We start from the raw sequence: 12,880 nt of genomic DNA, 5'->3' as shown, positions 1-12,880 counted from the left end.
GCTTGTGCCCCACGGCCACCCCTTCTTGCAGCAATCGGACCGAGGCCATCCGCGATGCAAAGGCAGCCAGGCACCGGCTGCTGCCCCCCAAGCCCCGGACCCCCGCACCTGCCTCTGTGAGCAAGGGATGGGTAGCGGCGTGGGGACAAGCGCGGTCAGGGCGAGCGAGGGCAAGCTTCTCCCACACCGCTGGGCAGCGCTGCCGGCGCAGCCCCTCGGGGCCGAGGTGGGCTAGGCAGGGGCCACAGCCYGTGCTGGGGTATTGTGGCCTTATTRTTAACGTGAACAAGCGAGAGTAGAAAAGATTCCTTCTCATGCGCGGCCTTAAGTTGGGAGGCCAGCCTCAAAGTCCTACATCTCAAGCTAACATTACACGCAAGGACAGGATAAGTTGTGTGTGTGGTGGTTGGTTGTCCTCAGTTTTCCAGGCTCTAACAATTTGAACAGCTCAAGCCCCTGTCCTGCTCACCTCCAGTAGACAAAATTTGAGGGCCAAGAGGCAAGTGACAAAGTCTAGGCAGTCTCACCGCACCAGGACAGTTGCACGACGGTATCACTGCATAACGACGTGCCCATTTCATGTTGCAGTGACCAGAATTAATCTATTCCCAAATGCCATCACAAGTGTTTGATGCCAGCGCTAATTAGGACATCACTGCCAGTCTTGACTTCAGACTTTTTATTGCATCTCTAAGCTGGATGTAGGTGGGCAGGGATTGGCCCTGTTCATACAACCCTTGTTTGGCAGCCTCGCAGGGAAACACATGCAACAGTGCCAGTTGCCTCCTACATCCAGTGTGGACAAATACTTGAAACTAGGACTCTCCTCCATGGATACTGTAAGACACTGATTTAATGTTTGTTTTTTCAAACCTTCTAGTGCTCCTTTTGCCTTGCCTTATGAAGGTACGCTAGTCACTTAATAAAGAAGGAAAACTCACCTTTTAATACTGGGTGGTGCTTGGAGAAGTGAGAGGCAACCCTGGAGGCAGAGGTTGGTTTCTGTAGAGACCAGCCTTGCGATAAGTACAGAGAAACACTTTCTAATTTGGCTCTTGTGATGTGGGTGGATACTGTAAGATAAACCTGTTGCTGGGAATTGGCGCCTTGGATACCGGGACCTCTGTGCTCACCTTCACCACCATGAGAACTAATTACTTGCTGGATGGACTTCAATGGCCAGAAGTGCTAAAAAACTCAGTTTCACATTTATAAAACACCTGGCTACAAACCTTGTTAGTGCAGCCTTTCCACTCTCTGCAGGGGCTACACCACTTTTCTGCTAGCAAACCGAACCTACGTTTCTCTCTGCAGCATCTTGCTTGTCCTTCCAGGTCCCAGTCCGAGTACTGACCCCCCTCGGTCCTGCTTTGAGGGCGATTGAAGGCAGCGGGGCCTTGGCAGGGACAGAACGCGGTTACGTCAGCTGGAGTTTTCTGCAGGCTGCAATAGGGAAGGTATGTTTTAATCCACATCAGTCCTACCAGTTTTGCAAGGCTTCACAGAAAACAGATAAAACCCACCATCTGTCTAATGGATACAGAACTGCTGCTGTTTGGCTAGAAATGTAATCCACAGTAACGTCTTTTCACAGAGCTGTTCAAATACCCAAGCTTGCTGAAGTGATAACCTACCATTTCAGCCCACTTTTTAATTTTCTTTCATGTGCTTTTAAATAAGGGTTTACATAATCCTCTGCCGAGTCCTTCCCACATGCCAGGAGGGAAACTCCGGAAGAGGAAATCTACTAAAGGAAAATGTTACCTTGATGGATTCAGCACCAAAACACCAAAAAAGCAAACAACCTCCCTCCTTCCTCTCAGACTTTGTCTGGCTCGTATGCCATGCACATACTTACAGTTTTTCTTATAAATGGATAAAGGTATCATTCTTGCCACGTCTCTGCAGCAGGAAACCTTTGTACTAGTCCACAGAGCACTGGTGATACTACAGCAGCTGAGTATACATATTTTTCTTCTCTCCTAGCTGACTGCACTGCAGTGTTATTTAGTTTGTAAAATAACCAGGATTTCTCCACAATCCTCTTTGTGCTGCTAAAGCTGACTACCTCTTTTCCCTGGCAACTAACAGTTAGTGCTGAAAATGAGTATTAGAGAAAACAGGATGCAATAAGCAATAGAGTTTTGTTCTTTATGCAATTCTTGCTACTAAAAATGAAACAAATACAGAAAATAAAGTTTCGGTCAGTTCCATGAATTTCAGACTCTAATTGAGTCTAGCCAATAGCTCCCTCCTTTCACATACCTGTAAGTATTGCCTTGCTGCGGCACTTCTGCTTATAATGCCATATCCTCAAAAAAGCAGCAGGGCTGACGCATCAGTCCCCTGTTTGTCAACTGGCGTATTACTCGAGTGACAGTAGCAGAAAGAGCTCCGAAAGCTCCTCAATAGCTGGGAGAGAGAGATCTGCCCTAAAGCTGGTAGCCATTTTGTTCACCTGCCAGCTCTAGAAGGTATATTCTGGTTTAAAGCTAGGCTTCATTTCTGCCCGTTCTTTTAATGGGAAYGAAAATTTGAATTTATAGGGGGTTCATTCAGCAAAGCAGGTGGGTACCTTGCTGTTAGGAACTGTATGAAGGAAGGCTGCCTACATCAAGAGCCGTCCTTTGCAATTGTAGCAGCTATACATACTCTAGAAGTCAATACACACTGATTTAAGAACTGAATGATTTCWCTTTCTTTTCCCTTTGCTGAAGTGTGACTTATGCAAATCATCTCTTGCTAGAACAGACTTCAGACTTTGGCTAGATCCTGCAAGAAGGGAATCCAAACCTCTATTTCAATAGCCATGCCAATCAAATAAAAATATATATAAAAAAAAGAATGAATGGGGTAATAGAGGAAGAAGTGAGCTCTTCAGTGACTCTTTAGAGAGCACAAATACTGCGAGACCTAGAGCTGGACTTGGTGCTGAACCTGGAATCGCTGAAGAGAGGAGCCATGGGATAAGGTGATGGGGCTGAAGAACGAAGCCAGTACAACTATTGCATTTCTGTAGGGATGGGCGTCTTTTCGTTAGTTGGCTCCACTCCTAAATATGATTTATAGTAATTAAATCTGCATCCGCCTCCAGTAGAAAGGGAGTGCCTTCTAGCCAGATATGGGTGTTTTCAGAATTCAGTAATGCCCCAAGCATGAGCACACACAGCAGAGGCTGTTCTTCAGCATCCTTCCCCTCCCACCTGCCTTGCTAGTACTCTCCTTCCAAGCTTTCCTTCAGTTCACTAGAGCACAGGCTCTGCTGCAGTCTTTGCCTAATGCAAAACGCAGTCCTGGCTGTCATCTACATACTGCTAGCACAGCAGCTTGTCCTGCTCTGCCAGCTCCTCCAGGCGCTTGCCGATGCATCCTAAAAACTGCAAGAGATCTGAGGGCTGTGTAGAAGAAGGCTTTACAAGGACACCCCACTGATGCCCATTCCTGACCTTTGCCCAGAGCATCTGTTCTTATTCCAGCTATTCATGTCTTAAAAACAAGAAGTAGCCTGACACACAAGAGCATATTTGAGCTCTTAAGAAATCATGACTAAAGGCAAGTGAGCTGTTTACAGAGCAAACTACTCCCTCTGCCAGATACCTCTGTCTGCTGAGCAGCAGCACAGACAAGAAGGATACAGGCAAGAGGGTGTCCGGTTTTACCACTTGAGCTCTCCCACTCTTGGGACATCTACTCTGTGAAGAAGCATCAAAAGCAGCATCTCAAACCATTGGTGGTTTTTTCCTGATACATATCAGCAAGAAGAAATCTTCAAACTGCCGCTGAGGGACCTCTCGTACAATTACTTCTTGGAGTCAAGGAAGCCTCCAGTCCTCTCTACAGCAGATCACTTCCATGTCAAGCTCCCCTCTCACCAACTTACAGGCTCTGCCTCTTAGAGTCAAAGCACGTGCTCAAGTCCATTGCTAGTCAGCGAGATAACCATGCACATGCCTAACAAACCTGTGGAAGCAGAATTTAGGAGTCCAAAGCTTGGGGATACGCCAAGTTAAATATCAAGTTTGCCTCTCCCAACAGTAAGATTCACTTCAGTACTTTTAATTGTAAGGTGAAAAGAGAACTCACCTTCATTCATCTCCTGGCTGTCCACCTCTGATCTAATAATTTGGAAGAATGTATGTTTATCCCTCCTACTACTTAAACTCTTCACACGAGCCAATAGCCCTCTAGCAGTCACACAGTGGAGAAAATATCAAAAAGCGGGCTTTTTTCAGTCACCTACTGGGACAGCTGCTGAGAGCCAGGAGAGAGAGATTCTAAAATGATAGATTTTATGAAGTAAAGTTACTGCTGTCTAAAGGTAGTTCAGTGAGCCCGCAGCAGCCTCTTGGGAAAGATTTCAGGATGCTGGAAACGGGATCGAAAGAGACTTTCAACTATATGATAAAATTAAGGGGGTACGGACACCACAGTGCTGCTCTTCGTTCCTCTAGGGTTAAAGAGACACTGATAGCAGTGCTAGCAGTGTGAAAGTCATCCTTACCACAGTTATTTCTCACAAAGAAACGCACACCAAAAGCGCATATTAACACGCTTTTGTTGCTGACACTGCTGTCTTTATCAGAGAAAGAAAGGTAGCATTCACTGGGGTTGAGCCATTGTTTTCTGTATACAGCCACTAACCAGAACCCTCCTCTGTCCTCGGTGTAGTAACAGGACATCAGTCTGCTCACTGTGGTCTGCTTTATCTCCCAGTATAACTGCTGATCCTCAAAAGTCACATTTCCTGCTGAATCTGAAGCACGGATAGCTTGGCCTGGCTGCTCTCTGCCTGACAGGAGGACGAAATAAAATAGCAATCAAGCATTTATCGGTCCCAGGACATGACATTCAGCTCTTCCCTGGCTTACCTCAGAGCAGGCCATTTCTCAAGGCTGCACACCACGTGTGATCAGAGGCATCCGAACAGATGCAAAGGTCAGTCCCGTGCAGCACAACCTGTCTATTACCGACCTGGAATCTGCAGGGCTCCCTCCGGGCGTCAGCTGGCTGCCAGCCTGCAAAGCGCAAGGTCAGAGCGCTCCCAGCTTCAGGCGTGCTGAGAACACGTCCAGATCACCTACCTCCAAAACACGGCCGCTGTTCCCAGAGCCATGGCTGAAGGCTCCTGGAGCACTGCTTGGGAGCAGGCAGGTGCTGCAGTGACCCCCAACAACCCTCTGAACAAGCCTTTTCAGTGGTAATTTGCTGCATTCAGTCCCAACTGTCTGCTGCTGATACACTCTGGTATTTTGGCTACAGGCAGGTCTAAGTTATACAAACTCGCACACAGTTTCTCTTTAAAGAAGAGCGACTTTGAGACATCTTAATTACAAAATGACATTTTAAAGTTGTCAGGGTTTATTATCTCGTCACACACGCTAATGACTCACTTAACATGTTGTAACCAGAAGGTTAACAGTAGACTGAGCTCCTCCCTTCCCATGTATTGTACAGAGCCATTGAGTATGGTATTTGCAGTGGAATACAAAACTTGCAGTATGTGAAAGGACATTACAATTAAAAAGTGGATTTTTACCCAAGGTACCTGAAAAAGCATTTCCAAACATCCTGCTGTTTAGATTTGCTCTATCACATTGTTCTCCTGTTTATACCTGTCTTTTTCAGTGGCAGGATTCAGAGAGTTCCAGTCTGTGTTCCTATTTCCATACAAACCATCACAGAATAGCTCTTCACAACAGAGAAGAAACTGTGTGCCACGAAATTCCCTTGAGTTGCTGTGCTGACTGGGCTGCCAGCATGGTCACTTCTTGCAGCACTTCAATGCAGCTACTTGAGTGCACTAAAAAACAAACAAACCCCAGGACAATACACAGCAGTCTTCATGGCAGGGATATAAGCTGAAAATACACACAGCAGTTGACAAGCCCAGAATCTTGTTTTATGGCTGCACACTGCAATGCCTTTGTGACAAAATTTGACAAGCATTCCTGCTGTTTAAAGAACTATTGTGGCTCCAGGAGGTACCTACAGATTGGGCCCGGTATTGAGAACTTTATTCTGTACAGTGATTTTCCTCCTGCTGATGAAAAGCATGTGGACACCCACAGAGACCTCTACAGTGGTAGAGTACTTCAATTGGTGCTGCTTTTCCATAGCCTGGACCAAACAACTAGGTTGCTGCTTCAATACTCTCTTCATTTGTCCATAGGCAATTTATTTGCTGGGGCTGGGCTTTTAAGTGATCGTTTATTGCTTTTTCATTGTCAATAGTACTTAAGAGAAAGAACTGAGATTTAACAGAACTAAAACTCTTTGGGACCTCAACAACAGGCTGTGTGTTGTGACTGATATGCTTTCACAATCCCTTTCTTTCCAGTTTTTCCAGTATGGCCTGAATTCTGTGGACAGCTTCTTTCCTAGCCTGCCGAACACTGTCCTGACCACCAGTCTCTATGGAATCCAGTTCCAACAGCAACTTGGTCAACATCTCTTCCAGAAGACGGTAGGATTTATCTGTCTTTCTTCCTACAAATTCATCCACCTCTTGTTCTAGTTGTTCAGCTTCCTCCATAACGTGTAGGATTCTCTGAATCTCTGGTGGGATGGCTGCAGAATTTGTTGAAGACTGGTCACCAGCTTTACAGCCTGCCTCCTGATTCCCAGCCGAAAGCTTCCGAGTTACATTGTCATACATCTGGGGCTGTGCACTGTACTGCACTTTGGGGTTTGAAGGGGATGGCTTGGCATTGAATGGAGTCGGCTTGTGATCATTCATTGTCCCAGAGTGCTGGTGATTGACATCAGAATAGTAGTTCTGCTGGTTTGCACTTTGCTCGGGTTTGTCATGAGCAGAATCCTGCAGTCAGAAGCAAAAATCTTTAAGTGCATTTCCCCTAAGGCCAGGTTTTTTTCTCTCTCATCTTGCATTAAAAGGGTGAGCGAGAAGAGCCCAAGGGAGCTGGGAGGCAGGTGGCACTGTGACTGCCTTGAGGCGCGTGTCCCTAGGAGGGCAGGGCAGAAGGGCGTCAAGCGTGACGTTACTAGGGAGCTGGGCTGTGTTTTCTAGAGTGTCGCGCACCATGATGTCACAGTATCTCATGTCCTAGCGACCGACACCCCCGTCCTGCCAGGCAGGCGGCTCTGCAAGAAATCCCGAAAAGGAGCACAGGGACCAGGGCTCCCGCCTCTGGCCTGCTACGGAGCAGATCCCCTAGCGAGAGGAAGGCACGTGTGTGGGAAAAGGAAAAATAYCTGGGGGCGGGGAGGGAAGGGACGCGAGCTCCTGAGTACTCATTACACCTGAACAGGGCGAATGCTAAATGGATTTTGGCAAGAGCCTGTTTGGATGTACCGGAGATGACACTCCTCTGCAGGCAGCACAATTTTGAACTGTTTCCAAATAGCAGTAACCCCATCCATGTAGCCACATCCCTCCACAGGGCTCTGCCAACACTGCCACCTTGGGACCAAGCCTCTGGGGAGCCATTTATCTCTTGATCAAACCCAGAGGAAGGAGAAATGAACAGCCCCCCACCACACGCATCACTTCCATATATCTTTTGTTTCAAAAAATACTTAATAAAGAATGTCTGTGCCAAGGTAACCATTTGAAGAGGAACACTGGAGTCTGCAAACTGACCCACAGATTGATCACACACCTCTTCCCTGGGGGATTTCTGACAGTGTTAGCTGCTTCAGAGAAAAGTATTAGGCAAGAGAGACCAGGTCTGTCCCATTTCAGGCCCTGCCCTGGCAGGTCTGTTATCTCCAGCACCTTTTTGGAATTACAGCTCTGGATCTTGGTCTCCAGTACACAAATAAGATTTTGCTGGCAGTATTTAGGAGAACTTCTGCTTTGCTTCCACATAACAGAAGCCAACTGCAGCCAAAGAAAGGGGCATTCCCAGGAGACAAAAACAGCTTTTGAGGAAAGCAGCATAATTTAAGAGATTAACTGCAGCCAGGATGCAGCGCACACACGAGCTGTGACAGGCCATCGAAACATCCACTGTTACCTTTGAGTCCCGAGAGGGAGGGCAAGGAGGGACTGCACTGCCAGTCCAGGACGGATACGATTCGGAGACGAACGGGTTCCCATGCGCTGAAGCAGCAGGCCACGCGTAACGCGGCTGCATCCCGTAGACTGCGGAGGGAGCCCACGATTCCTCCTGGGGTCTGGACTGCGGTGCAGGCCCCTGTGGGGTAATGCCTGCGTTGGCTTCTCCGTAGGGATACTGTGGGACAGGCATTCCTGGAGTCTGCAGGAAGAGGGGGGAACAAGTGTTACCCTCAAAGTCATTTTCAGTTGGCCAACAGAAATACATCCTGAGCACTTCAACCCTCCAAACAGCTCTGGAAAGAGCCACAGTCAGACTCACTATGTGGCTTCTGCTTTTCTAGCCCATGAACTTGTACTCTTTGGAGAGGAGGGTGATTACAAGTTTTTATAAGAATGGGCAGGGCTAGTTGCTCAAGATACAAAAATCTATTTATATGGTTTAAAGCCTGGCTCAGCACAACATAAGCAAGTCCAAACACCCAGGGATCTATCAGGGGAGACACTGTGGACTTTTCCTCCGCTGGGGCCCAGTAAAACTTTTTCTCATGCAGGACCAAGCATGCTCCGAGCGCTCAAAGCCGAACGGCTGTCCCAACACCGAAGTCAGGCTTACCGCAGCAGCCCAGGGCCTGGCTGGAAAGTTGCTCTGGCCAGGACCTGCCTCTTACCTGCGGCGGGGAGTACCCAGGACCTTGCTGTCGCCTGAGAGAGGAGCCTTCTGCCGGGCAGTCTGGCGGGCTGTAGCTCCAGGGAGGAGCGGGCGACGGGGGCCTGTACAAGCCTGGGGACTCCGCAGGGTAGGGGCTCCGTGGAGGCCCAGAGGAATAGTAAGCTCGTGTTTGCGGCAGGCTGGTGTAGTGCGGAGCAGACGCGGGAGCCGAGGGGTACGGGGTGCCATACGTGCCGTTCGTGTAGGCAGAATCCGCCCCCTGGGAAGGAAGAAAGGCAAAGCAGAGGGAGCATGACGGGCACTGAACGCAGCGCCGGGCAGAGGGGCTCAGCTCCGGCAGAACGGCACGCACGAGGCCTCATCTCAGGCCTGGAGCCACGCTTCCGTGCCAGGTGCCCACACCAGCCCTGGAAAACATTGCTGCAGGAACCACACTCCACTCCCTCACCCAGGACCTTCAGCCTAGTTTCCCATTAACTAGAGCATGACTTTTCACAGTGGTGGAGGGCTGAGAAAGCAGACATGGAGAAGGGAGTTAAGGTACTCCATCAACAGGGGCTTGCCAGGAACCAGCTCACAAAACCATTTTCCTCCTGCATTTTCCTCCTTCCTTTTCTCAAAAAAAGTGGGTATCTCTCAGCGCTCTCACAAAAGCTTTACAAACGTGCAGCCAAAATACCCTTGTGTGTCTTCTGTCCTTGGCCCTAACGCACACCAAAAGCCTCTTCCCACTTCAGCTGGGGGTTCTCGCTGAAGAAAGGGAAGCTGAGCCTTCCCCATCTGGTCCCTGTCCTGGCATCCCATCCCTCCTACTCAAAGGCATCACCAGGGCTCAGCATGGTCCCCATCTCTTTGCAGTCCAAAGGGAACCCCACCAAGGATACAGACATGCAGGCAACATCTGGCCTGCTCTTCCTGTTTTTGGGACCCAGGCCATAACTGGTCACTCACTCTGTGCCATACTCCTGCTTTCAGCTGTTAGATTTAACCAGGTCCATTTAGTCGCCGATTGAAACTGATTGGTGGAGGAAAAGCACTCCAGAAAAGCTTATTTTCTTTTTTGATCTACAAATAAAAACAATCCAARACGGCTAGATCTACTAGCCTCGAGCCTGAGGAACAAGGATTCAGATCACTAAGCTGCAGATATTGCTGCAGCTGTGGAAATAGTCAAGTTTGGGAGAATTTTTTGTAAGATCTGTATATGTCCAGAGTATTTATGGTAATTTATTTGAACACATGCAARTACTTAATTTATACTGAATGTGAGCTTCCATCTTACCATAGCTAAGACACTTAAGTGTTAGGATTTCAGCAGCTCACTGGTGGCTCCCTAGGAGCTTTGGGCAAGTCAGTTCTTTGCCTGTGAGCTGTTTCATAAAGGAGAGATTGAATCACCTGCTCCAGGATTTACAAAATAGCTAGAGCAAACCTACACGTCGCATAGGATTAGAACAAACCATAGTTACGTCTGTATAGCCAGCGGACAACCTCTTTGGAAGGAGTAAAGCCTTTCTCTTCRCACGATATTTGTGCAATGGCCCCTAGGAAAAGCTATTGCTGCATTCAGAAAAACAAACAGATCCCAAGAAAAGTGAGTCATGGGACATAAAGGAAACGTGTATGCTCCTGCAGCAGCTAACTCATGCCTGCCCTCTACCGGGGGTCAGACACGTGATGTAAATCGTGCCGCACGCACAGACTGCCAATTCCTTCCCAGGGATGAAGTTTATCRTACACATACCACTATTTATGCAGCTGACATCTTTAGTTTGCTGTGCCTTTAGAAAGGAAAAGGTGASAGGCATTAGTTTCTCAAGCTCCACATTCACGCTGGAGAACAGACAATTCTGTTTCTCAATAAAGAATCTACTAGTTGGGACCAGTGTATGTATCATATGGCAATTCCCAATTCTTACTAGTCGTCTCATGGCAGCAAACATATCAAGGATGGCAGCACTGCCCCAGCAATCTCTTCGTTAAAAAAAAAAGTACAACTTAAATTTTAATCTTGAACTGGATATTAAGATAGAACTTTTTACCCTGTTCATTGTCTTCCATTTTTTTCAGTTAAAAACACCTGCCCCAACACAGCAGAACGGGAGACCATTCTTACTTAATGCAAAGCGATTTGCATGTCAAGCTACAAGACCTGGGGGGGAGGGKGGCGGAAAAATCACTGTTACACTTTTAAGGAGATAAGATATGAGCTCAAAAATCCAGACAGTTTGTCACAGCCAGATAACGTTATGATTCAGTGTCAAGAATACTTTGAAAGTAACAGGTAACTTCTGGGTAGGGTCAAATCTTAAAGCCGGTCCTMATACTGCTCTTAACTGGATGGCAGAACTAGTCTGTTTATTTCTGCRAGCTGAGAAGACTCAGAGGCCACCCACACGCAGGAGGGAGCCCAGGAGACAGGGGGATTCCAGCGACATCAAGGACAGACAAGGCGTCTCACCAGCACCTCGCCGTGGGAGAAAGGACAGGGAGGGAAACCTGTGGAGCAGACTGCAGTGCTGCCATCCGGCTATGAAGCGTGCTCTTGCTCCGAGCCCCGCTAACTCAAGGAGCTCTGGCAAGCAGGGCGCTAGACCCAAGGATTTCCCAGTTTCAGCAAGTCACATCACCTCTCTGCTGCTCCCCTCCCTTCGGCATAAGGCAAGAATGAGATCCATGAGATCTCGGAGCCATTTGGGGTCATTTCTTCMGTTGTGGACCAGTGGGAAAGTCTTTGGTCAATGTCCACAGACTACGGACCTGACAGTGCTTTTTGTACGAAGGGGCTGGGAGTTGCCACCATTTGCAGTACATGGTTTGCTAAGGCATTTCAGAGAGGGCTGCTAACCTGCATTCAATACTTTGAAGTGCCAGTGCAGAGCACTAATAGAGGCTCCTGGAGCAAGGAGGAAAGGGCAAAGGGAACCGAATGTTCCGGGACATCTGCTGYGGAAGGCAGCTGAGACTCTCAGCTCCCATTTCCAGCTCAGCCAGTCTCAGTCCCAGGCTTCCAGGTCTAGCCACACCTCAGCAGACTTTTCAGGTTTTGAGGAAAACATGAGGGGGAAGATTTTTCTCACCATACCTGGCCTTGCAAGTCAGGTGCAGAGGGATACGGGCTGGAGGCATAGGCAGTTCGAGGCTGTGCCGCTGAGTTCCAGTAGCTGGATGTGTATCCAGGATATGGTGTCTGCTCCTAAAAGGARAAAAGATTCATAGTAAGCAGAAGGCCGCCTCTTTTGGAAAGAAAGGCGCAGGCGAGAATTGGTTCACAAATACCAAGGAGCAGCAATCCTGGAGTATGGCAACTGCCCCAAATAGCAGCTTTTTGTGGCTAGTTTACTATGGATAATACAGAGCTGCTGTTACCTCTCCAGCACCCAGGCAGTCTTTCGAACAAGCCCAGCGACGGACATTCACCCCAAGTGCCGCTACTGCAAACACAACACTTACGCCTGCCTCCCTCGTCCTCATCTCTCCTCTATGAGCCCGGGACGGTTTCCGACGGCAAGCCTGCTCCCGGCAGGAGGCTCCGCGCGGTCCGGGGAGGATGCACAGCACAGGCACGCCGCTCCGGTCTGCAGACTTAGCTGCAGCCRCGGCTACGATCCGCCTCACGCTCGCGGTGAGTCAAGCTGAAGTCTCACGACTCAGAAACCGCCCTCAACCTGGCGAGAGCCGGCACCTTTTCCTGGTTTACCCTTGGCCCGTTTTCCTCTTCGATCCTCCCCCGAGACCTCTGCCCTGGACACCCGGCATCGCCTCGCTCCCCCAGCTGCTGCCAAGGCGAGGGGCGGCAGCAGCCCCGGGCTGCGGAAGGCAAGGGCAGGCTTCGCCGGCAGCGCGCGGCCTTGCTCTGGGCCGGAGAACAGTCCCGTTACGAGACGCTCTCCCGGGCCGGGGGTTTGCCAGATTCCTGCTGTCGTTCCTGCTGTCGGGCTCRCTCTCTCTCGAGAGGAATCCGGGCGGCTGAAGCTCACGGCCCGGTGCGTGCGCGGGAGAAGGGGAAGGCGCAGGGCGGCCTCCCCCGAGGGCCCGCTCCGCCAAGAGGGTCCCCGCGCGGAGACCCGGCCCAGAGGCTCCCCCGGGCCGGGAGTAACGGCAGAGGCGGCGGCCCCGGCAGGCAGCCCAGCCGCTGCCCCCGGGCGGAACCGGCCCCACCCGCCCGCCGTTACCTGCGCGGCGCCCTG

The 12,880-nt window shown here is 49.5% G+C and overlaps 1 protein-coding gene and 1 long non-coding RNA gene across 2 annotated transcripts in view; one reads left to right on the top strand and one right to left on the bottom strand.

The window, feature by feature from the left end:
* The window catches only part of LOC112965465, a 9,391-nt gene extending 4,167 nt beyond the window's left edge, over positions 1 to 5,224 (top strand). Inside the window, exon 3 of the long non-coding RNA XR_003253301.1 lies at positions 1,335 to 5,224. This is a non-coding gene — a long non-coding RNA (uncharacterized LOC112965465). The remainder of the gene's footprint in view (positions 1 to 1,334) is intronic.
* Positions 5,225 to 5,323: 99 nt separating this feature from the next.
* BAG4 (BCL2 associated athanogene 4) lies at positions 5,324 to 12,817 on the bottom strand. The gene is made up of 5 exons (XM_026064452.1): positions 12,144 to 12,817; positions 11,776 to 11,886; positions 8,689 to 8,949; positions 7,977 to 8,219; positions 5,324 to 6,817 (listed from the first exon to the last, which is right to left on the bottom strand). The coding sequence occupies exons 1-5, from the start codon at positions 12,162 to 12,164 to the stop codon at positions 6,317 to 6,319; spliced, it is 1,137 nt and encodes a 378-aa protein (XP_025920237.1). The 5' UTR covers positions 12,165 to 12,817; the 3' UTR covers positions 5,324 to 6,316.
* Between the last annotated feature and the right edge of the window lie 63 nt (positions 12,818 to 12,880).

This window comes from Apteryx rowi, unplaced genomic scaffold (genome assembly GCF_003343035.1).
Source record: "Apteryx rowi isolate R43461 unplaced genomic scaffold, aptRow1 scaffold_217, whole genome shotgun sequence".
In the NCBI taxonomy this organism is placed as follows: Eukaryota; Metazoa; Chordata; class Aves; order Apterygiformes; family Apterygidae; genus Apteryx; species Apteryx rowi.
The sequence above is the reverse complement of the archived record's forward strand: the minus strand, read 5'-3'. Positions and strand labels throughout refer to the sequence as shown.

What these genes read in the sequence shown, in the direction of transcription:
- BAG4 (XM_026064452.1), bottom strand. Translation starts at nt 12,164, where the DNA reads ATGAGGACGAGGGAGGCAGGC. An exon ending in CTGGGTACTCCCCGCCGCAG is followed by an intron (nt 8,220 to 8,688) that starts GTAAGAGGCAGG and finishes CTCTTCCTGCAG; the next exon opens with ACTCCAGGAATGCCTGTCCC. An exon ending in CTCCCTCTCGGGACTCAAAG is followed by an intron (nt 6,818 to 7,976) that starts GTAACAGTGGAT and finishes TTCTGACTGCAG; the next exon opens with GATTCTGCTCATGACAAACC.